The sequence below is a fragment of the Neovison vison genome, chromosome 1 (genome assembly GCF_020171115.1).
Source record: "Neovison vison isolate M4711 chromosome 1, ASM_NN_V1, whole genome shotgun sequence".
Classification (NCBI taxonomy): Eukaryota; Metazoa; Chordata; class Mammalia; order Carnivora; family Mustelidae; genus Neogale; species Neogale vison.
Genome location: NC_058091.1, coordinates 299,849,956 through 299,874,794, shown reverse-complemented (window position 1 = coordinate 299,874,794; position 24,839 = coordinate 299,849,956). Strand labels below are relative to the sequence as shown.

General features: G+C 35.9%; 1 protein-coding gene across 4 annotated transcripts in view; it reads right to left on the bottom strand.

Annotated features, from left to right (window-relative positions):
• Positions 1-3,150: 3,150 nt before the first annotated feature.
• CDH12 (cadherin 12) overlaps positions 3,151-24,839 on the bottom strand; it is a 998,981-nt gene continuing 977,292 nt past the window's right edge. For all 4 annotated transcript variants that reach the window (XM_044233503.1, XM_044233529.1, XM_044233522.1 and 1 more), the window contains 4 exons: positions 17,963-18,084; positions 14,197-14,314; positions 7,640-7,891; positions 3,151-4,626 (listed from right to left, as the gene is read on the bottom strand). In XM_044233503.1, coding sequence (XP_044089438.1) covers positions 4,127-4,626; positions 7,640-7,891; positions 14,197-14,314; positions 17,963-18,084 — 992 coding nt within the window. In that variant the 3' untranslated portion in view covers positions 3,151-4,126. The remainder of the gene's footprint in view (positions 4,627-7,639; positions 7,892-14,196; positions 14,315-17,962; positions 18,085-24,839) is intronic.

The window sequence follows — 24,839 nt, the reverse complement described above, 5'->3', positions numbered from 1 at the left end:
TATCACATAAAAGGAAGGAGTGATACATTCATCTCTGGGTTAGATGCCAGAATATAATAGAAAACACCTCCAAAATGTTTTTTTTTTTTAAATCCAAATGAGAATTGCATAGCTAGCTAAACTATGAATTAGGGGAGGAGGCAAGAGAAGTTTTCAAAATAGGGTTGTAAAATTGTCACCTTCCCACTCCTCTTTTTCTTGGGAAACAGACTGATCTTGTTACTGACATCTCAGTAACTCTTTTCATACCTCATCATACTTTGGGGCCCACTTCAAATATCCCTGAATTTTTATACCTGCTTTTAAAAATACCCATTTTAGTACATTAGTTACCAAAACTTTGCCAAAGATTTCTAAAATATCCTCCTCTTAAAGACAAGGAACAAGAGACACATCCTTCTAATATTTTCTTCCCATCACTTGTTTTTCCTCTTTGGCTAAGGACCTTTCTCTTTTTAAGCATTCTTTCATTGTTTTGCTGAAGAATTTTGACAATTATAACTTAGGAAATATTTTTCCAGCTCTCCACATGTGGTACATGGTGAGCCAATGCATAATTAGTTAAATCCATATTTCAAATATTTTTGTTAATTATATCTTAAAAATCCCTATGTTTTGCATAATTTTATGTAATCAGTATGCAAATAATTTAATAGACTCCTGTAATTGTAGCTAGAACTTAAGCATCAAGATATTACAGAAGAAACTTAGATAATACCAAGGGCAACAAACTAATTTTGCCAAAGAGACTAGAACATGGAGGCAAAGGTGCTTACCCTATAGCACATTTCCAGTTAGTGATAGAATATGCCACAAAAGAAATTTAAATTACTTTTAGTATATTATACTGTTTCACTCTTATATGTTGATCTAATACTTTTTTGAGCACAAAGATTGCATTATATATATATATATATATATATATATATATATCATACATATGTTATATATAGTATGTGCATATATATTTCTGTAAAGGTAAATCTACGATGTAATTCAGAAGTTTTATATGATTGTTATTAACAGCCAAAATTCCCCATGTAAATTCTAATCCTTTTCAAAGTATTGTTTAATTCCTGAAGGAAGGCCAGGAACTGTTTATTAAAAATTGAAAGAAAGATTAAAAATAATTTAAAAATTTAAAAGATTAAAAAAGATTATACAAGTGTTGAATGCTCTAAAAGATAACCCATAATAATTCCAATTTATGAGCACCAAGAGACCTCTTTTCACCATATCATTCCTCTGATTTCCTACTGTACCTGAAATTATTTTCATTTGATGTTATTTCTTTCAAACTTTTTCCCTCATTTGTTGTAAATTATATGTGTGTGTGTGTGTGTGTGTATAATTTACAACAAATGTGTATATATGTGTGTGTACACATACATATATATATTTAATTTACTGTTAACATCTGTGTGGCTTTTAGGGGCTAAATTATGTCCCCCTAAAACTGATATTTTGAAGTTCTAATCACCAGTACCTCATAATATGCCTGTGTTTAAAGATAGGACATTCAAGAGTTAATTAAGTTAAAAAGAGGTCATGTGAGGGGGTTCAGTATGACTGGTGCCCTTAAAAGAAGAGGAATTAGCACAGAGGGAAGACCATATGAAGACACAGAAAATGGCCAAGCCAAGGAGAAAGAAAATTTACAAGCCAAAGAGAGAAGACTTTAGAAGAAACCGATTCTTCTGACATCTTGATCTTGGACTTCCAGCTTCCAGAACCACAAGGAAATACAATTCTGTTGTTTAAGCCACCCAGTCTGTGGCAGCCCTAACAAAATATTTTAATAACGTAGCAGAAATAAGCAGACATAAGAGATAGGAGTACAGAACAAAAACTAATTAGTTTGGCAAAATCAAGACTAATTTTACCTTTTTGCTTAGCATCTCAGTCATGGGGTCTGAAATGACCTGCCCTTCCCAAGCTTTCTTTGTACCATCATTGCTTCCTATCTCTGACTTAGAGCAAGATACAAAATGCAGCCGCTCCTGACAAGAACCCCGCTGTCAGCTGGAAGTGATCTTGCACATTAACCTTCTTCAAGGGGTCATGCGTCACTGCATAGTAAACTGTGTGGCTGGGACAAACCCAGATGTTGCCTTCATACGACATTGCCAGCTTTTTAAAAATACATAAATATTTCCCAAAGCATATCATGCTGTGAATTATTACAGTACATGAATATTCTAACGAAGTTCACAGAGATGAGACTCAGGTAAAATCTGGGAGCAGAGAGGAAGAAGGTCAGTCATTGTTTCTGGTAGGGAAGACAAGGAAAGGGGGGAACTATGTGACACCAAAACAGGGGTGTGAACTGCAAACGCAAACAGCCAAATTGCCACCATATAATTATCACTTATATATGTTTAAAGTAAGACTTAAGAATAAATAGGACTGACTATAACTTGCCTATACTATCTATATTTCTACCCATTTTTCCCATGTGTGAATTCTTTTATAATTTTGCAAATATATATATTCATAAATATTTCATAAATACAGCTAGGTATTGACCACATTTTCAGGATGGATCTTATAAGCAACCTTTATTTTTTTCCTGTAGATAGTCTTAAGAGTTCAGGAGTCACATGTATAATTATATTATTAAGAAAATATATTATCACTTCATAGTTATCTGTTTTGTTAAGTGCATTTCTAGATACTGTACAGTTCACTGGAGAGTAAAGTATATGAGTGTAGTTTACTTGTAGGCTTATAAAATCTAACAATTCTCAGAAATCTGCATCAAATTAAAAAGTAAAATTTGTTTAAGAGCACAGGAATTGTATAGTGGAATTATTAATTTATAGTGGAATTATTATAGATGATCGCATAAAGAATTAACTGTGAGATCTGGTATAATAATAATGTTTACAAAGTTGAAGTTCATGTTAATTCAATAAGCAAATCAACTGCCTGATTTTGCATTTGCATTTATTTTAGGAATTAGTCACTGGTTTGATTTTTCTGAAATCTCTGATTTTTTATTTGTTTGGTAATATTATGATAAATATTTTTAGACATGCTATAAATCCATCCTGTATATGTATTTTAATTGTCTTTGCTGACCAAAAAAAATGACTAGTTTATAAGAAACTCTGAGAAGCTATATAACGAATTTCTCTTCCCATGTTTAAATTAATGGCACTTTTTTCCTTAAAAAATTTCATGGAGACACAACTTAAAAATGTTATCTGTGACTGAAGTCTTTCATAATCTGGTGATTTGTTAAAACCAACTTTCCACACACCAGCACAGTATGAAGACAAAACCAATATTTATTTTAATGTGGAGTTTCAGCCCTGAGGCCTCTCTTTATCAAGAGGAATTTTTTTAACTTCTTTTTTTTTTTTTTTTTTTGGAAAAAAAGGAACATTTTACTGAACACCTTTAATATGAACTAATGTTAAGTTCAAACATTGCTCTTAAAATTCAGGACTTACATAAAGAATTTGATAGTATCGCATTTATTTCAATTTTCTGAAAGGGTAGGAAAAACAAATGTGTTTTGGCATACAGTTTAAAAAAGAAAAAAAGAAACTCTGAATATAAGAAGATGGAGTTCAGAAAGTATTCTTCTCTTTTCCTCAAGAGGAATTGGAAGTCAGCATGTCTCTATTGCTCCTTGACATAAAGATAGTGTCTCTGTTTTCTGTCCTCTGTATCTCTGAATCCTGCAATGCCATCACAGCAGAGTGTATTGTACACCATTTTAAATGATAAGAGTTTCAATAGGCACTTTAGTGGAATTAAGAAAAATCTCACACTCTTCCACCGTGATGCCACATAGCTATCTTCGTTCTAAGTTGTCATGTCAGTAAATCGTATTTGATAGGCCTGAGCTTGTCTCAGTGTGTTTCCAAAATAACAAAACAAAACCAAGCAAGTACACATAATAGTATTTATCTTGTGTTGGCAGAAAAAAAAACCAAAACTCACAATATGATAAATATAGCAACTTGCTAGAAACCTCGATAATCAAAGGATTGTGTCCTATAAAGCCTGGTGTGTATGTGTGTGTATGTGTGTGTGTGTGTGTGTGTGTGTGATTTCTACTTATGTTTCTTTTTCTTAAATGTCTCCTTTTGGTTGTGTTTTATCCTTCACTTTTGCCCTAAGTGACTTTATCGGGGTTATAACTCTCTTCTTCACCAAACATGTCTGCCAAGACTTTAAAACGGGGTCCCCAGTCCGTCAGATAGTCGTAGTCCTGGTCCGCTTCTGTGGTGAGAGAGTCTATAGAGCTAAGAGAGTCTGCTACTGAGCCATTTCCTTCATACGCATATGTTGCCAATGAATCGTATGGTGGGGCGGTTGGGTCCACATCATTCTCCTGTAGCCTTTGATTAATGAAATCCCGTATGTCTGTGTTATCTTCCACCGGTGGTCTCTGACGAGGTAAACAGAGAGAGTCTGGTTTTATATCCCTGCGAATTTTGTTATCCTCAATCACTTTTGGATTTCTCAGAGCACCAATGTCGAAAGCCTGGGTGTCCTCCTCCCCACCTCCTTCATCATCGTAATGGATAACGTTGTCTCTGATGTCTTCTTTAGAGGTCATTAAAGTGTCTTTCTTCTTCTGCCTTCGCAGAGCTACATACAGCACAACTATGGCTAGAAGACAAAAATTACAAGTTGAGAATGTGTAGTTCATATCTCCATAAAATCGTTCAGGGCTGGCCAACATGTTATTTTCAAAGTAAGCATATTATACAAAAAAGATCAGATCTATGTTTACTCAATTTCATTTTGAAATTGTAGCTAACAAATCTTAGCCAAATTATTCACAAAATCAAGCAATTACAGTTTTATATTTAACTTATGTTATATCTAAAAATTTTAGTATCAGTTAAAAAGTGTGTGTCACATTTTTTTTAAGGAATAGTTGTAAGCATATAGAGAACTGTATAGTGGTTGTATAATAAAACTTGAATATTAGAGCCCATAAATAACACATATTATTCATAGCTAGAGTTCCCAGTTGCAACAATTACTTATATTTCTAAGAGAAACCCAAATCTTCATGAGACAATAACTATTAAAAGCAATAAATTTTAAAAAGGGAAGAAAAGAAGGAAGAAAAGAAGAGTGTAGAGTATAAGGGCCTTCGTTTTATAAATTATGAAGCGTTTATTTGCGGGCATCTGGGTGGCTCAGTTAGTTAAGTGTCTGCCCTCAGCTCAGGGCATGATCTAAGGGTCCTGGGATTGAGCCCCATGTCAGAGTCCCTGCAGAGCAAGGAGTCCGCTTTTCCCTATCCCTTTGCTCCTCCCTCTACCTCAAGTGTGAATGCTTTCATGTTCTCTCACTCCATCTCAAATAAATAAATAAAATCCCTGGGTGGCTCAGTGGTTGAGCCGCTGCCTTCGGCTCGGGTCATGATCTCGGGGTCCTGGGATCGAGCCCCGCATCGGGCTCTCTGCTCAGCGGGGAGCCTGCTTCCTCCTCTCTCTCTGCCTGCCTCTCTGCCTGCTTGTGATCTCTCTCTGTCAAATAAATAAATAAAATCTTTAAAAAAAATAAATAAATAAATAAATAAATAAATAAAATCTTAAAAAAAAAAAAAAAAAAAAAAAAAACCCAAGAGGGAGTTTATTGCCTCTGGAAGTGGATGGGCATAGATTCAAATGATGAAGTCAGTGCTCAACTTTGCTCATCATAAAAGCCCCTCTCCTTCACAGAGGTGGTAATAGGTTGGAAGCCAAAGTGTGTCTGATGTACTACATACAGCAGGGTCTGGAAGACTCTCATCCTAAAATTAGGAATTAGAGAAGATTGCGTGATGGTGAAAGCTCATTTATTCCCTCTTCCTCCAAAACTAAAGTTGGACCATCTGGAAAGAGGGAGGAGATCTAGATAGAGCTCCTGGACAACAGGTCTTAAAGAGGTATTTAGACCTCTTAACTCCTCCCAGTGCTTAGGGAAATCCAAATAGTAAGATTATTGCTCACCCAGCGAGTGGGTGAGAATCTACAAGTGTCACAGAGATGGCCTGCATATAAAATGGCTTTGGAGTGCTGTGACTGAGAAGGGCCCTACCAGGGGCCCCCTATCAGATTCCTAGACGCCACAAGACATCGTTGCTTCCCCCATCCCAGGAAAGATATGCAAATGGCTAAGGATAAGTGGAAAGATTGGAAGGAGTGTGAGTTTGGTTCAGGAAGTCCAAGAATAGTTGGATTTTTAAGTACACCCATGGCAGGACTCACAGAGCCACCGTTCCCAGCTGTATCCTGGCCAGCTCCCGCTGGAAGTGTGCGGGTGCACTGTGGACACTGCGGCCCGCAGGGCAAGATCACTCACTACACTGTAAGAAGGCCAGAGAGGCCAAAGGTGAGCCTCCAGAACATGCCAAGTCATGCTAGGTGGATGTGGAAATACTCTGCGACTCAGGTGGCTCCCAGACAGGAGAGAAGCATTAAAAAGTAACATTTGATTTGAGGTTAAACACCTGCTTGCTGGTGTTCGATTTCAGATACACGAATGTTATTCTGAATCCTCCCTTCTAAGGTTCATGTCATCAGCACCAACAGATTCCAGCGCCAACTTCTTATGAATTATAAGGACAGAAATGAAACTCTTCTTCTGTATATGAGAGTCACTTGTGTGGAATTAATGTCGATACCAAGCAAATTGGACTAGAATTTCAATCTGCAAACTAACATGAGCTTCTCACTTGGAGAATGTTCTCCATAAATTGTGATGGAATACCTTACTCCATGCTTTAAATCCTAGTTTTTTGTTTTTTTAATCTTAAGATAGAGGTGTGTATCTACATTTGTGAAGCATGTATAAATGGATTCTACAATGCCCAATTGTACCTCTGTTCCATTTGAACTTAAAGAAATGACTGGCAAAACAGAAAAGCTCTCTCTGGTTTTGGGAATCTGCCAGTGAATTCATAAGTGAAGGGAACCAGCTGAACAGAATTGATGGAAGAGGGAAACCCCTAAAGTAGATTTATACGAATTCTTACAGAGATGTTACAGAATACATTACCTCAGTCCTTTTTCCTTTGCAATGCTTCTAGATATTTCAGTGTGTGCTGTTCTAGTGGGAATGGTTAGAATTTTGATGTGAGGAGATATGAGAAAAGTGGAATAAGAACTGCTTTTGGCTGGCAGTTTAAAGACGAAAAAAAGAAAAAGCAAACTTGGGGGTGCTTTCACTTTCTCTCACTCCTTTCCTGTTCTTTCCTTTTTTTCTTTTATTGAACTGGTATTTGAGAGCTACTGTTCATGTAGTATATTTTTGAAGATTATATAATATCTTATTAGGTGGCAACAATTACTGGAATTTACAATGAATTTAAAAAAAAAAAAACTTGAAAAAACCCACTGCCGTATGTGGGATGTTTGTTACAGAAAATTTCACTGTGGCAAGGGCCACCAGCTGTTATTAGTTGAAAATCCCCAAGGGCTTGACCATAGTTTTATGTTCTGATACTTAGATATTAGAAAATTAGCATTAATAAAAATATCATTCAATAGAGACCATCTTCCTTCTATCCAGATGTGACATCTTCATGAAGAAAACCTGATTAACACGGTAAATTGTGAAGAGACAGGTGAGAGGAGATGGGGAGAGATAGAGAGAGAGAGAATAGGTGATTAATATTGAAACCAACCTAAGAGTATAACAATGCACAGTAGGATTGCAATCAAAGCCCCAGTGCTGAGTCCCACAGGTAGAAAAATTGCTTCCACATTACAAGACAGGATGGTCCCATCAGAGTCACATCTACAAACTCGAATAGTCATTGTGTTTGTACTGCTCTGCACAGGGTAGCTGCTGTCTTCTATTACAACAGGGAGGAAATACAGCTCCTGCTGCCTGCGGCTGTATCCATTTCTTCGGGTTTCAATTCCAGCTGTGTTGTCTACAAAACATGACATTTGTGATAAGAGGGTTACTAAAAGCTTCACTTCAGATCTTAAATTTGGTATAGGTTAAACAGGAGGAATCGCTTCTTGCATCAGCAAAAAGGCATCCGTATTTTAATTCTTTCTTTTATTATTATGAAAGCTGCCAAATGTAATCAAATGCAATCAAAATAACCCTTAAGAAAAGAAGATACATTAATCTTGTCTGGTGTAAGAATTAAATTTTCAATTCAGAAAGAATATAAAACTGTTTATGAGACTAGAGGTATGCTGTGTTAACCCACGTGTGTGCATGTGTGTTGATCCATTTTTTTTAACATCAAAATCTCATTGAGAAAAAAGCGTATCTGTGGGTGTTTGCTTACATGATGAAAGAGCAGAGATTACAAAGCGTGAGTCTGCAAATTATCTCATCTAAGAACCCGTTCTTTAAAATACAACAAATATCAATTTAGCATTTGATTTTTTTATTTTTCCCAGATCTATATCTATGATTATATGGTAAAAAAAAATGCATAGATGTATATATGCATATCTTTCACTTTTGTGCATGTAAATATATATATGCATGTGTGTGTGTGTGTGTGTGTGCGTGAGTGTGTGTGTGTGTATATACATCTTTCACTTTGTACATGGAAAATGGAAAATAAAATAAAGTGCGTTAGAAACATCAAGATTCAGGAGTACCTGGGTGGCTCAGTGGGTTAAAGCCTCTTCCTTCCGCTCAGGTCATGATCTCAGGGTCCTGGGATCAAGCCCCACATCAGGCTTGCTGCTCAGCAGGGAGCCTGCCTCCCCCGCCCCACCGCCTGCCTCTCTGCCTACTTGTGATCTCTCTCTCTCTCTCTCTGTGTCAAATAAATAAATGAAATCTTTAAAAAAAATTCATTAAAATTTTAAACATAGATTTTTCAATTTTTTTGAGGGAGGCTTGGATGGCTATGTATTTTCCCCTTAGGACCGCCTTTGCTGTATCCCATAGGTTTTGGACCAAAGTGTCTTCATTCTCATTGGTTTCCATGAATTGTTTCAGTTCTTCTTTGATCTCCTGGTTGATCCAAGCTTTCTTAAGAAAGGTGGTCTTTAGCTTCCAGGTGTTTGAGTTCCTTCGGAACTTTTCCTTGTGATTGAGCTCCAGTTTCAAAGCATTGTGATCTGAGAATATGCAGGGAATCATCTCAGTCTTTTGGTATCGGTTCAGTCCTGATTTGTGACCCAGTATGTGGTCTATTCTGGAGAAGGTTCCGTGTGCACTTGAGAAGAATGAGTATTCTGTTGTTTTAGGGTGGAATGTTCTGTATATATCTATGAGGTCCATCTGGTCCAGTGTGTCATTCAATGCTCTTGTTTCTTTATTGATTTTCTGCTTCGATGATCTGTCTAATTCTGAAAGAGGTGTGTTAAGATCTCCTACGATTAGTGTATTCATATCACTATGACTCTTTATCTTGATTAACAGTTTTCTTAAGTAATTGGCTGCTCCCATATTGGGAGCATAGATATTTACAATTGTTAGATCATCTTGGTGGATAGTCCCTTTAAGGATTATGTAGTGTCCTTCTGTATCTCTGACTACAGTCTTTAGCTTGAAGTCCAATTTATCTGATATGAGAATCGCTACTCCGGCCTTCTTTTGAGGCCCATTGGCATGAAAGATGCTTCTCCATCCCTTCACTTTCAGTCTGAGTGTATCTTTAGGTTCAAAATGGGTCTCTTGTAGACAGCATATGGATGGGTCCTGTCGTTTTATCCAATCTGCAACCCTGTGCCGTTTTATGGGTGCATTTAGGCCATTCACATTGAGAGTGATTATTGATAGATACGTTTTTATTGACATCGAGTTACCTTTGAAGTCTTTCTTTCTGTAGACTGTCTCTATATTTCTGTTCAATGCTATTCTTGGGATTTTTCCTCTTTTATAGAACCCCCCTTAATATTTCCTGCAGTGTCGGCTTGGTGGTTGCATAGTCTTTTAAGCCTTGCCGGTCTTGAAAACTCTTTATCTCTCCATCCATTTTGAATGTCAGTCTTGCTGGATAAAGTATTCTTGGCTGCATGTTCTTCTCATTTAGTGCCCTGAATATATCTTGCCAGCCTCTTCTGGCTTGCCAGGTCTCTGTGGACAGGTCTGACGTTATTCTGATGGGCTTCCCTCTGTAAGTAAGGAGCCTCTTTGCCCTGGCGGCTTTCAAGAGATTAGACCTACAATTATAATTCCTCAATTTGACTATCAGGTGTCGTGATGTTTTTTTGGAATGTATAATCTTGGGTGGAGACCGTTCAGCCTATAGTTCATGAACGCTGGTTTCATTCGCGAGATTCGGAAAATTTTCATGAAGGACTTGTTCCACTATATCTTCTAGACTTCTTTCTTTCTCCTCCCCTTCAGGGATTCCAATAATTCTAACGTTGGAATGCTTCATGGCATCATTTATTTCCCTGATTCTGTCTTCGTGGTTTCTAAGCTGTTTGTTCCAGGCTTCCTCCTGATCCTTTCTTTCTATCTGTTTCTCTTCCAGATCACTAATTCTATCTTCTGTCTCAGTTACCCTAGCTTTGAGAGAGTTTAGATTAGATTGGAACTCATTGAGAGCATTGTGAACCTCCTCCCTGGTAGCTTTGAGCTCCGCCCTAACATTGTGAACATCTGTCTGGTCACTTTTAGTTCAGCCCTAATCAATTCTGTTTGGTCATCCATGGCTTTCTCCAACCTAGCTATTGCCTGGATAATTGTTAGCCTGAATTCTCTTTCCGACATATTGTCTGATATTGTTGATAGTCGTTAGCTCTGTTGCAGAAGGTCCATCATAATAAATTACAATAATCAGCATTTTAATATAAAGACAAAAATAATTCATTTTAGTTCTGACAAAATCAACAATAGTAATATTTACTTAGAATGATTCAAGGCAATAAATATTTTAGCTTTTATATAAATGCAATAATACTGCTATTAAAATTATTATTTTACATGCATTTGTTCTTTACTTCTTTTATTTCTACATATAGAAGTGGGAATTTGGTTTTATTCATAACATCATTTCATTTTTTGTGTCTATTAAAGTAACTCCTTGAAATATTTTGTTATTATAAATACACGTTAATATTTAGTTTATTAGAGCCATACATAATATCGACTTTGGAATCACTGAAACTTATTTTAGAAATACATATTACTCATTAAAATACAGGTAAGTCAGAAAAATGTTACTATCTCAATAATATTCCATTTGTCTCTTTGTATATTCTAGATTCAACAATTAAAAATTAAGCAGCTTCTCTAGACTCATTTCATTGAGAAAATTTTACTTGATAAGACTGTTTTGGGGCACGTGGATGGCTCAGTGGGTTAAAGTCTTCAGCTCAGTTCATGATCCTAGAGTCCAGGGATCGAGTCCCATATCGGGCTCTCTGCTCAGAGGGGAACCTGCTTCCTCCTCTCTCTTCTGCCTCCCTCTCTGCCTACTTGTGATCTCTGTCAGTCAAATAAATAAATTTAAAAAAAAAGACCATTTTACATGGGAAGATGACTTTGTTATTATATAGAGGAAATTTTTTTAATTGGAAAACAAAACATCAAGATGCCAAATGTCAATTATAATATTCCCAGTGAGACTTAGTAATACTGGGTACTTTTGATGACAGTAGGAATAAAGAAATGGGGACTCGTTGAATTAACATTGAAATCTTCAGCAACTGATCTGAGTACTTGAATCTAAGGAAAAGGAACAGTCAGGACTGAAGTTTGAAATCTGGGTGAAAATTATTAATAAAAATAGGGGTTATAGAAACTGATATATATGCACTTGAGGAATCATGGATTCAATGTTCCTGAATGCATTATAACAAAGGACATCCTACCCTTTTGTTAAGTTTACAGTAGCCCCCTTCCCCCCTCATCCATGGTTTTACTTTCTCTGATTTCAGTCAACCTTGGCCTGCAAGCAGCTGATCCACTTCCTGATGTACAGTCCGAAGGTCATTTCATCTACTCATGTAAGCATTTTATCATCTTCCATCATCACAAGAAGAAGGGTGAGTACAGTATGAAGACCAGGGGAAAGATTGATAAAAAGATACAAACTCTTGATTATAAGATGAATAAGGCCTGAGGTCTAATGTATAACACAGTGACTATAGTTGATACTACTATTATATTGTATTATATTGTATATATTGTATATATTGTATTATAGAAGTGAAATTTGCTAAGTGAGAACTTAAATGTTCTACCTCCAAGAGGAATTATTTTTAAAAGATAAATACATGAGGTTAAAAAAATGTTTCTATTATTTTTAAAAACTTACACTTATGCTTAAAATATAACTTTAGATAAAAGAAGGTATATAGTAAATGCCAAATGAATAGCAAACAATATTCAAGCTGTGAGAAAACACTATGCTATGAGGCAAAATTATCTGATTCATGTTATCATGGTTAATCAGATATATATTTTCCAGCAAAGATACAGTGGGGTAAATAGTCATTCTATGTTCCTGAATGATGGGACCATCTACCTTGTTGCCCAAGCCAGGGATCTGGAAGAATGGTTAGTCTTCTTCTCCATAGTATTTACATACAGAATGTAGGCAATCTAGCATCAAGTCCTGTGAATTCTATCTCTATCCACATATCTCCATTAGCCATTACCCTAATTTAATATCCGCTCACCCACTCCTGCAATAGCTTCAGAAATAATCCTAAATCCTCCTATTCTATTTTCCATACTACAACCAAACTGATTCCCTAATGCAAATCTGAACATATTATGCTCTCGTAAATCTTTTTTTTTTTTTAAGATTTTATTTATTTATTTGACAGAGAAGGGAGATCACAAGTAGGCAGAGAGTCAGGCAGAGAGAGAGGAGGAAGCAGGCTTCCTGCTGAGCAGAGAGGCCGCGATACGGGGCTCGATCCCAGGACCCTGAGATCATGACCTGAGCTGAAGGCAGCGGCTTAATCCACTGAGCCACCCAGGCACCTCTACGCTCTCGTAAATCTTACAAAGACTTTTGAAGTGATTGGATTTAAGTTATAATCCTTTCAAACGGCAGGTAGTTAGAATGAGCACAGGGTCTGATTTGTCTTGGACAGCCCTATTTTAGGTGAGCTGTTCTAATTAAAATTAGTAATATTGTCCACTTCTATTCTCTATAGTGTTCTAGTTTTCGTAACAAAATATGTGGTCTCTCTACTTAAAAGACTTCTCATATTTGGGACCCTGTTGCCCTTACACACATTCCTCACAATACACTGTTGGATGAAGCAAATTCTTCTGAATTCCCTTCTGTGACAAAATGTCTAATTTCTTTCCTCTAAATATTTGCAGAAAAGTGAATTTTCTCAGCCATTCTTTGACTTCGGTCCATCCCATCACCAAGAGCATCATCATCATCGTCATCACAATTGGCCCTTTTGTTCTCTAAGGATAAAATTTAGTAAGAAATTAGCTTTTTACTATCCAATACTCCGAACACAGATGTTTCTAATCCCAATCTCATAACTACGGAAACTTAGAAGGGATAAAATATCCACGGTTACAGAACTAATAATGTAAGAACAATTGACCAGTAGTTAGCTTTGATATTTGTAATCCTGTGTCCATTGCATTTTTATGAGTCTCCCAGTAGATCTGATAGTATTAGTAGCAATAGCAGTGGTGGTGATGGTAGCAATTGGTGGCAGAGATGGAAATGCAGATTTCCGTAGTTCCGTAGGGACGGTAAGTAAAATCACCTTGGGTATTGCGTTAAAGGAATTTGCATGCATTGTTTTATTTAATATAAATACTATGCCGTTGATTCAGTACACCTATGAGTTTAAAATTATTTAGTATAGCTTACTACACTGAGAATCTGCCACTGAGGACATAACGGAGTGGGAAAGAGAACCTCTGTCATTCTATTACAAGCCTGCGTTCTTAACCCGTGCTGTACTCTGTGTCATTCAAATAAACCAGTTACCAAGTAGTTACCCATTCATTTGTGCAAGTAATGTGCAGGTGGAACAAATGACATATTTAAAACATAGAAAGCATTCAATTTCCCAGATTGGCTGGTTTTGCTTAACTCATTAAGGGACTGTCCACATTATAAATGGAAGCAATTTGCCTCATTAGATACAATCTATATAGATTAAATATTTAATTTACTGCTAGCTATAGAATTTTATATTTCCTATATATGGATTTTCATATTTTATGAACTTGAGTGCTTTTAGAAAAAACATTGATTTCTATCTTTGTGTCCTTTTACAAAGTTACATTATAGGAGGTAGGGTTTTTTTTATGTGGTAAACTTACTTCTGAAGTCACGGACTGTAAAATTTGGTTTGATGTTAGCTTCAGGTGATAATCTAAAGGAGAATTGCTGCCCAGCAGGAGAAAGATCTCGGTCTGCAGCGCTGACTATCTGAATTATCTGAAACAAAGTTGAGATGAAACTTGAAGTCACTCATGAGTTTCAAAGGGAACTTTACATATACCAGGCTAATAAGTTTACCCAGTGATGCATGCAAGGAGATAGAAATGACTTTTTTGGATTCATATCAGTGGGCCAATTATTTACAAATAATTTTTATGAACAAATATCTAAACATTTACAGTTCATAATGGCTTAAGTTTAATTATAGAGTATGGGGCAATTCCAAATCAATATCTGCATAACTAAAAAACACCATTGAAAATTCTCACTAATAAGCAAAATAAAATTAAAATGCACTTGCTTGCATTTTAAGCTAAATAAAATACATGCTTTCTAACCTAAATATGAAAATGCTTACTGGAAAGAAAATCTCTGATTATTTAAAAGCCCTTGAGATAGCGAAATTTTAGTGTAGTTTTGTTTGTGTGAATGCATTTTATTTTCATAAATAAATAAAATGATGAGAAAGGGAAATACAAAGGATGTAAATCTGTTTTTATCTTTATGTTTGTTTTTCCCCAGTGAGCAAGAATACTAAGTATATTTTCATAAAGTTTTTTTAAGAAGTAAGCACTAGCATCCCGGTTTCAAATTTTTTCTAAAATCGCTTCCACAGGTTGTGTGTTTAGTAGTTAAAATTCTGATACTTCAAGAAAATGCCCTTAAGAATTTGGAGATTAAAAATAACTTCTGAGAGCCAAACTGTGAAATTGACAATTCACTACAGAGATAAGCAAATTATAATACCTTTGAGGTTGCATTTATTAATATATCCAATGGCTTTGCGTCAGAAAGAATTTCAGGAAACGTGTGTAGAAATGAGTGAGAGTCGAGTACTGCTTAGGTGGTTACTCCCTTAGACGAAATTTGAATTTACCAAAGGAAGACCTTACATTTCAGGTACTGTGTCTTGGTCACGGTGGGCAAAAGCATACGTCATGTGTTCTTAGATTGATACCATTAAGTACATGATTTATTTTTTTTAACTATGTAATTTATTTACGACCTTCTGTTTTCATTCCATGGCTAAAACTCAATCTCCTTACTATGTTCTACCTCCCCATAGAGTTGAGTGCATGTACACACACTCACACACAAGCATATATTCAGTGCCTTTGAGGGCCTGGTGCCATATTAGTAATTTCTAATTTGACAAATCGGTTTTCTAATGAGAATTTCAGTTCCCTGATGCAGTGGGAATCGGTCACAGTTCTATAAAACTTCAACTTATGTAACTTCACCTAAACTCATATGTTCAGTCAGATCATTATATCCCATCCATTAATTTTCTGTAAATTATTAGGGGATTGGTTTGCCAGGTGTTCTGTTTTGCCTTTAACTACTATAGGCAGCATAATCATTTACTAAATTAAAGTTATTTAACATCAAAAAATATCAAGAACATAACTTTAGAATGAAGCAATGTCCTTTCAAACAGCAGACAGAGAAGAAAGTTTTGGCGTAAACAGGCACTTATCTGGAATTGACACTTGGGAGTCATTGCCCTAAGGAAAAAAAAGAACTCTCCTACTACAGTAATTCACTATATATATTATTGTTGATTTAGATAGCATCATCTTTTTCTCTTTTCTCTTTTGTCTCTTGATAGATAACACATGCATACATACATATATATCCAATAGTAGGCCAGAAGAGATATAGAGTTCCTATGCATAGTTCCTAGACAAAGGCTAAAATGCCTTGGTTAAAAGCAGAAAATTCTCACATACCATACTCCCCGAAAACTCAAGGAACAAATGTGTCCCAGTAGAAAACCCAATAGGCATTTATTAGAAAAAGAGCCTCCAAGGAGCCCACACAGATTGCTTACCACTTTGTCCACCACTTTGTCCAGATCTAAGAAAACCAAGTTATCTTGGGTCATTTCTACTTTTCCCAACTTTTTCAACTCTTCAATTTACCAGACAAGCAAGGAAGCATCAAATGGAGTTCTGTTTCCAAAGGACTTTCATTTGGTGCATTACAAGAGTCTGATCAATATAAAATAATTAATATCCCTAACTATCTAAAAAAATAGAGAATTGGGTTTTGGGGGTGAGGTTGGAAGGATCTGGAAAGTGAGAAATTGCTAAGTTATGGAATTTCAGAAAACCTCTTATAACTTCTCAAATAACCAAACTGGTTTATTATTTGTTTAAACATTGATGTAGCATCTACTCTTTTAGATACTGAAGTGGGCACTTGCCTTATCCCATGTAACTTGTGGGTGCATTTAAGGTGATAAAGGGTTAATACTTCATTTTAATGTATTTCTGTGTCTATTAAAAATTAAGGATGCAAATTTTTCTATAAATAAGTCATGTTGTAATAAAGTTAATACTTTCCCCAAATTATCAGAGAAAGGACTAGAGCAGCACTGTCCACTAGAAGTTTCTGTACTGATGAAAATATTTTATATTTATATGGACAAAAAAATGGTAGCCACTTATTACATACAGCCATTGAGCAAATGAAATGTGGCTAGTAATAAGGAGAACACTGATTTTTAATTTTATTTAATTTTAATTTAATAACTACATAGCTACTGGACATCACAGGATTAGGGTTATGGAACAGATTTTTCTACAGATAAACAGATTTTCTAGTATAAAACATTCAAATTGAAACAAATACTGAATATTAAAGAATAACCTTTTTCAATAAAGATACTGTTTCAAATATCAAGATATTTCAGTAGTAATTAAAACTTTAAATTTACTTAAATGAATAGTTATGCTATTTAAAGGTGGTTAAAATACAAAACGAACCAAGCATACTGATATATTTTTCCTTTGAAACTTATGGTACTGGATTAATCATATTCTTATTTCATGACATACTCTCATCATTTTTTCATGATTGATTCATTAATTATATTATATCACCATATCACATTATATTATGTTATTTTATTCATCCATCTATAATAGTCTAGAAAAAAAAATTGGCTACCCAACACCAACACCAACAATCACATTAAATCTAGGATTCTGACAGTAACTTTTATAACCATGTGGTCATCCCTCATGACATCTTCCATTAGAACCACAGCAATATTGACTTAATAAGGAAAATGTAATCCAAAGATTTTGAATAACCTAGATGTTCTACTCAAGACCACTAGAGAAAGAAGCCTTACATTTTTAATGGGCTACAGAGCTTTTCTGAGATACCCCTTCATAAAGCATGTGAGCAAAGCAAGAAACACTCTAAAAGAACGCACTCTAAAGTTGTTTGCTTACTAGGTTTATGGTCACAGATTCCATAGAAGTTCCACAGTAAAGGAGTGAAAATAGAGCAGATTTGTAATCTTAGACTTTTTAGTTATATGAAGAACATTCACTAGGCCATCATCACTTTATCCTTTGGGATGTTACTTCTACATCCATAAATGCACACCTAATTATAAGTTTAATATCCCCTGTGTTGTTTTTTTTTTTTAATGAAAACATATGAACCAGGGAAAAAGATCTACCTATCCCTCGATCATTATCAATATCAATGTTGATATCGATATTGACGTGTGTGTGTGTGTGTGTGTGTGTGTATGTGCGTGTGCATGCATTTATGTGTGGTCTTATACCCTGAAACATATGCATATGGTAGGTCTTTTTATGTTATTAGTTAACAATATTGATAAGATACCTGTCCTGGTTTGGCATTTTCACACACAGCTGTCTCATATGGCACAGATATTTCTGGAGGAAATTCATTGACATCTAAGACATTAATCAATATGTTGACTTTACTGCTTAATAATGGGTTACCTGTTGAAAACATAAAAAGAGAAGAGACAATTACAAAATCAAGTCAGTTATTGCTTATACGAAATAGTATTAAATTGTTTTTTTAATATTTTAAAAAAAAGGATTTATTTTGGAGAGAGTGTCTATTGAGGTGGAGTAGGGAGCACAGAGGGAGAGAGACAAGCAGACTCCTTGCTGAGCACAGAGCCCAATGCAGGGCTGCATCCCAGACCCTGAGATCATGACCTGAGCCAAAATCAGAGTCAGAAGCTTAACCAACCACCCAGGCATCCCTTATTATTACTTTTTAAAATCAGCCATTATAAATCTAAATGACCCTTCCTTTATGGGAAGCTCTGCCATGTGCCAAATATAAATGATAAAAGGATGGGTGAGTAAGGTATCAATGTTTTGCTGTTTTGCTGTTGGAGCACTAGCTGTGCATCATACTAGTGTTTATCCCTGAAATTCACACACCACCGAAGTTAAGGTCAATTACCTAGCTAGTATTTTATCAAGCATGTAGCCATCATACCAGAGTTGGTTCACAGAACCAACTTTCACCAATAGTGATAATTTTCACTGGATCAAACATGTTTTCTATGTTGTGTCCATATAATTAAAACTTCATTGGGTAGGATCTTCTACACATTTAAAAAGTTCTTTCAAAATGATTCTTCCTGAAGAGGATGATAAATTACACGGAAAATGAAGGAGAGAGGGCTTTTTATAAATAAAGATTTAAAAAACAGACTTAAGGAAGTAGAAGACATAGATTATGGAAAGCTAGGATATTCACTGAAATGACTTGCTGGTGATAAGAAAAGAAAGAATAAACAAGATTTTCTTCCCACAGTATATTAAAAACAAAAATGTTGTTTTGAAAAACTACCAAGTCCTATCACAAGTTTCAGCCCCAGACCTTGATATATTACCTGCCTCCCTGTCATTTGCCGAAGACTCAAAACAATTAAATTAGTAAGGCCTAGAATGCACAGTTTACCTTTTCTGCTATAAAATTTTACCATATGAAATTTTACAGATGGATAAACTGCCCCAAATTGTTGAAGGACCTTGTGTAGAGTCACACATTTAGGGGAATGATAAATTAATATTCAAACCCAGGACTATGGAAATCCAAATACTATGTATATGCCACCAGACCTTCTCTATGGATTGGCTTAGGTGTTAAACCTTCATCTGCAGTGCTGCTGAAGAGTCGTAATATTAGTATTCTTTGAGACCTCTATCTGGATTCTTTGGAAGAAGCATACAAAATCTCAACACATGACTGATTCTGCCAACTCTCCACTATCCTGCGGTGCTAAAATTTATTAGAAAACAATAAACACTATAAACAGTATTGTAATAAATGTTTACATATTCACATACGATGCTGCGAAACCCATCATCGTGTACCAGGACACACAAAGATAACACAAAGTAATAGGGGATGTGCTTATAGAAGGTGTATTGGTAATCTTGGGAGATGGATGCAGAAAGTATCTATGATTTAAAAATTAATATTGGCCACAGGGAATTATTTTATTTGGTAGAAAATGTTGGCTGTTTTCACAAGTTATTTAATCTACCTTTAACTTGGTTTCTCCCTATAAAGCACACAGTATTACAGTCCCAAATTCATAGGTTTGTTGTATTAAATAAGTGGTGGTGTTTTACAAAATGTTAGCTCACCTTTGGTAAATTACATTATTCATTACCAAGTGCACGTCTTGGAGATTATCTAGCTCTGTAACTATTTTTGGTATCAATTACTCCTATAGCATAATATGTAGTTAAAATTCAATGACTTGGTTAAACTTGGTTCACTTTCCTAAGAAGAAACTGGAAATTATCAAAAATAACAACAGAATTTTAAAAGTATATGCTTAATATTTTATAATGCTTACAGTGTACCTATAATAAAATATGTTACATAGATTAACTTTTTTAAGGTTCACAGTAACTCTGTTATAGACACTATTATTATCCCTATTATTGCATGTGGATCTCTGAGGAACAGAAGGGGGATGTGACTCTTCCAAAAATCACAAGTTGGAGGTAACAAGATGGGGTTCTAGTACCAAGTTCATGCTCTTAAACTCGAGTATATATTGTGTATTAGAAAAGAACTAAAATTTATGTAGCTATTGAAAAAATAGACAACAAATTAATATTACAGATTAGTTTAGGAATTTATGTGAATTATTTAGCCTATTCAATTTCTGCCAACATAAAAATCAGTTTCCACTTTCTATTCTGTATGGTATATAAAGTGTAAGTCCTGAGGCCATATAAAGAAGAGAGTTTTGTGTGTGTTGTTCATTTGTGTTTAGATTTTGTTTGTTTATTTGAGAGAGAGAGGGAGAGCATGAGTTGGGGAGGGGCAGAGGGACAAGCCTTTGGGAAGCAGTAACATTTCTGTTCAAGAACTACCATACTTAAGCAATGAATTTTTAAGAAGAAAATGCAATTTGTTGGAGTCATATAGATTTTTTTCATTTATGCATATAATTCAGAGAACTATGTTGAGGAACTAATGACCCTTTTTCATCTGACTCATCTAATCTGTATTTGGGACAGCGATGATAAAATTTGTTTAGTCACGACTTAGCATGAGCATTATTATAACATTTTCGCCATGTAGAAACTAGTTATCACAGAATACTTAGGGGAAAGTTTCAAATATAAATTTAGTAAATTTTATTTTATTTTATTTTTTAAAATATTTTGTTTATTTGTTGACATTGATCACAAGTAGGCAGAGAGGCAGGCAGAGAGAGAGAGAGGAGGAAGCAGGCTCCCTGCTGAGCAGAGAGCCCCATGTGGGGCTCAATCCTAGGACCCAGGGATCATTACCTGAGCCGAAGGCAGAGGCTTTATCCCACTGAGCCACCCAGGCGCCCCTTATTTTATTTTTTTTTAACTTAAATATTTTATTTATTTATTCAACAGAGAGAGAGAGTGAGAGAGCATGCAGAAGCAGGGGGAGCAGCAGGCAGAGGGAGATGCAGGCTCCCTCCTGAGCAAGGAGCCTAATGTGGGACTAGATCCAGGATCCTGAGATCATGACCTGAGCTGAAGGCCGATGTTTAATGGACTGAGCTACACAGGCATTCCTAAATTTAGTGAATTTTAAAAAAAACAAAATCTTACATGACTAATTGCTGTCTTCTTTGTAGTCAAATCATTTAAATTCTAATTATTATTGATGCATGTTGTTTGTATTTAATAACCAGCTTATTAATGGGTTTTGGCTCATATAATCTAATCAAGAAATCATTTTGTTTTTATCCCCTGTGCCTTCAAAAGTTCTTTCTCCATCCCTTGATGGTATCTCATAAGCTCCCTGAACTTTCTGAGTCCGTCTGAGTTAGAATTTCCTTATTAGTAGTATTTTCAAGTATAGTTTCGATTAAGAAAACAAAAAGGAAGGCCCAAATTTCAAAAACAAGAAATAAGGGGTGCCTGGGTGGCTCAGTGGGTTAAAGCCTCTGCCTTCGGCTCAGGTCATAATCCCAGGGTCCTGGGATCAAGCCCCGAATGGCCTCTCTGCTCAGCAGGGAGCCTGCTTCCTCCTCTCTCTCTGCCTGCCTCTCTGCCTACTTGTGATCTCTGCCTGTCAAAAAAAGAAATAAAATCTTCAAAATAAAAATAAATAAAATATTTTAAAAAAGGAATAAGGGGAAAAGATCACTGTTTATTATAAATGAGTTAAAATACTATAAAGAATATTATAAATTTTTGCCAAAAACTTGTCAACATAAATGAACTGAACAAATTCCTAGAAAGACACAAATTACCAACACTGACCTTTAAAATACAAAACTTTAATAGGCCTTCAGCAAATGAATAAAATCAAGTTGTAATTAAAAATCTCCCAAGAATGGGGGGTTAGGGGGTAGGAGAAGAATAAATGAAACAAGATGGGATTGGGAGGGAGACAAACCATAAGTGACTCTTAATCTCACAAAACAAACTGAGGGTTGCTGGGGTGAGGGGGGTTGGGAGTAGGGGGCGGGGTTATGGACATTGGGGAGGGTGTGTGCTATGGTGAGTGCTGTGAAGTGTGTAAACCTGGTGATTCTCAGACCTGTACTCCTGGGGATAAAAATATATTATTTGTTTATTAAAAAAAATTAAAAATTAAAAAAAAATCTCCCAAGAAAGAAAAAACTCATACACACGTGCCTTCACGGGGGGAATTCTTCTTTTTCTTCTTCTTCTTCTTCTTCTTCTTCTTCTTCTTTTTTTCTTTTTAAACTTTGGAAATTTTTTGGAGATTTTATTTTTATTTTTAAAGATAAAGATTTCATTTATTTATTTGAAGAGAGAGAGAGCACACGCAAACTGGGGGAACAGCAGGCAGAGGCAGAGGGAGCAGTAGACTCCCTGTCGAGTAGATAACTGGATGTAGGGCTGGATCTCAGGACCCTGGGATCATGACCTGAGCTGAAGGGAGATGGCTAACTGACTGAGACACCCACTGGGGGAATTCTATCAACTATTTATTTATTTATTTTTTATTTTTTTTTAAAGATTTTATTTATTTATGAGAGAGAGAGAGGGAGAGAGACCGAGCACAGGCAGACAGAATGGCAAGCAGAGGCAGAGGGGGAAGCAGGCTCCCTGCTGAGCAAGGAGCCCGATGTGGGACTCGATCCCAGGACCCTGGGACCATGACCTGAGCCGAAGGCAGCTGCTTAACCAACTGAGCCACCCAGGCGTCCCTCTATCAACTATTTAAAGACCACATAATACCAATTCTTTACAAACTTTCAGAAAATGGAGAAGGAAACACCAATTCATTCTATGTATACTGCTACTAAGGCCAATGAAAAACATCATAAGAAAACAATACACAACAAAACAATATGGGCTAATACCACTCATAAACATAAGCATAAAAATTTCTTAACAAAATATTAACAAATCAGTTTCAGAGCATACTATAAAATTACTACACAGTGACAAAATGGCATTTATCCTGAGGATGTAAGGTTAATTTAATGTCCAAGAATAACCAATCCAACTCACTATATTAATAGAAGAATCCAAGCAAACAAACAAAAAATCCATGGCAGTCTCAAATAGATTCAGAATTAGTATTTGACAAAATCTTACATTCATTCATCATTTTTAAAAATTAGAGCCTAGATGTCCATCAACACATGAATGGATAAAGAAGATGTCACACACACACACACACACACACAATGGAATATTATGCAGCCATCGAATATCCCAAAATCTTGGCATCTGCAACAACATGGATGGAACTAGAGGGTATTATGCTAAGCAAAATAAGTCAATCAGAGAAAGACTATTATCATATGATCTCACTGATATGAGGAATTTGAGAAACAAGACAGAAGATCATAGGGGAAGGGAGGGAAAAATGAAACAAGATGAAACCAGAGAGGGAGTCAAACCATAAAAGACTCTTACTCTCAGGAAACAAACTGAGGGCTGCTGGAGGTGGGGGTTTGTGAAGGATGGGGTGGTGGAGTGATGGACATTGGGGAGGGTATGTGCTATGATGAGTGCTGTGAATTATGTAAGACTGATACATTATATGTTAATTTAAAAAACAACAAAGAGTGACAAATAGGAGGCAAGTTCTTCAACCTGATCTCATCTATCTGTAAGAACCCTACAGCTAACGTCATACTCAACAGGGAAGAGTGAGTGCTTTCTCTCTAACATTGGGCACAGGGCAGAAATGGCTGTTCTTGCCACATATATTCACCACTGTATAATCAAATGAAAATAAAATTTTAAAAAAATATCAAGTATCCAGATTGGAAAGAATGAAACTGAGACAGAAAAACTCAATTCACAATAAAACCAAAGATAATAATATATATGGGAATAAATTTAACAAAATAAATGCAGGACTTATAAGCAGAAATTCACAAATCATTGCACAGAGAAATAAAATGGGCTGTTGATGGAAAGGATTGCTGGTGATGGAAACAGAAAATTCACTTTGAAAAACAGGTTGGAACTTTCTGTAAACATTCAACATAAACTTATAATGCAACAATTCCCCTCCTAAGTTTCTACCCAAGAGGATGAAAGAAACGTCCACACAAAAACCTGTGTTCAAATACACATTGAAGTATTATGTATACACTTCAAAACTGACAACAATGTGAATGTCTATCTTTGGTGAATGGAAAAACATTGTGTGACATATCCATACAATAAAAATTACTTCAACAGCAAACGGAACAAAATAGTGACATGTGTTACAACAACCTGAACGAATCCCAAATATGCTGTCTTCTTTGATAATAAGGCTGATATTGCTCCTTGGAGCTGGATTAGCTGCAGAAAGCAAAAGGTTTTAGTGACTTTGGGTTTCTGAAGTCTTCAGAAGATTCCAGACCCAGAGCTGTCAAGTCTCATAGATTTCATGGAGGAGATATTAAGCCATTCTTTTTTTAGATAAACCCTTTCAGCGATGCCTGGGTGGATCAATCAGTTGTGTCTACCTACGGCTCAGGTCACAGTCTCAGTGGGGGAGCCTGCTTCTCCCTCTGCCCCTCCCTCCCCACTCGTACGTGCTCTCTCTTTCTTGCTCTCTCGTTTATTTATTTTTTTAAAAGATTTTATTTATTTATTTGACAGAGATCGTAAGTAGGAAGAGAAGTAGGCAGAGATAGAGAGGGAAGCAGGCTTCCAGCTGAGCAGAAACCCAATGCGGGGCTTAATCTCAGGACACTGAGATCATGACCTGAGCCAAACAGAGGCTTAACCCACTGAGCCACCCA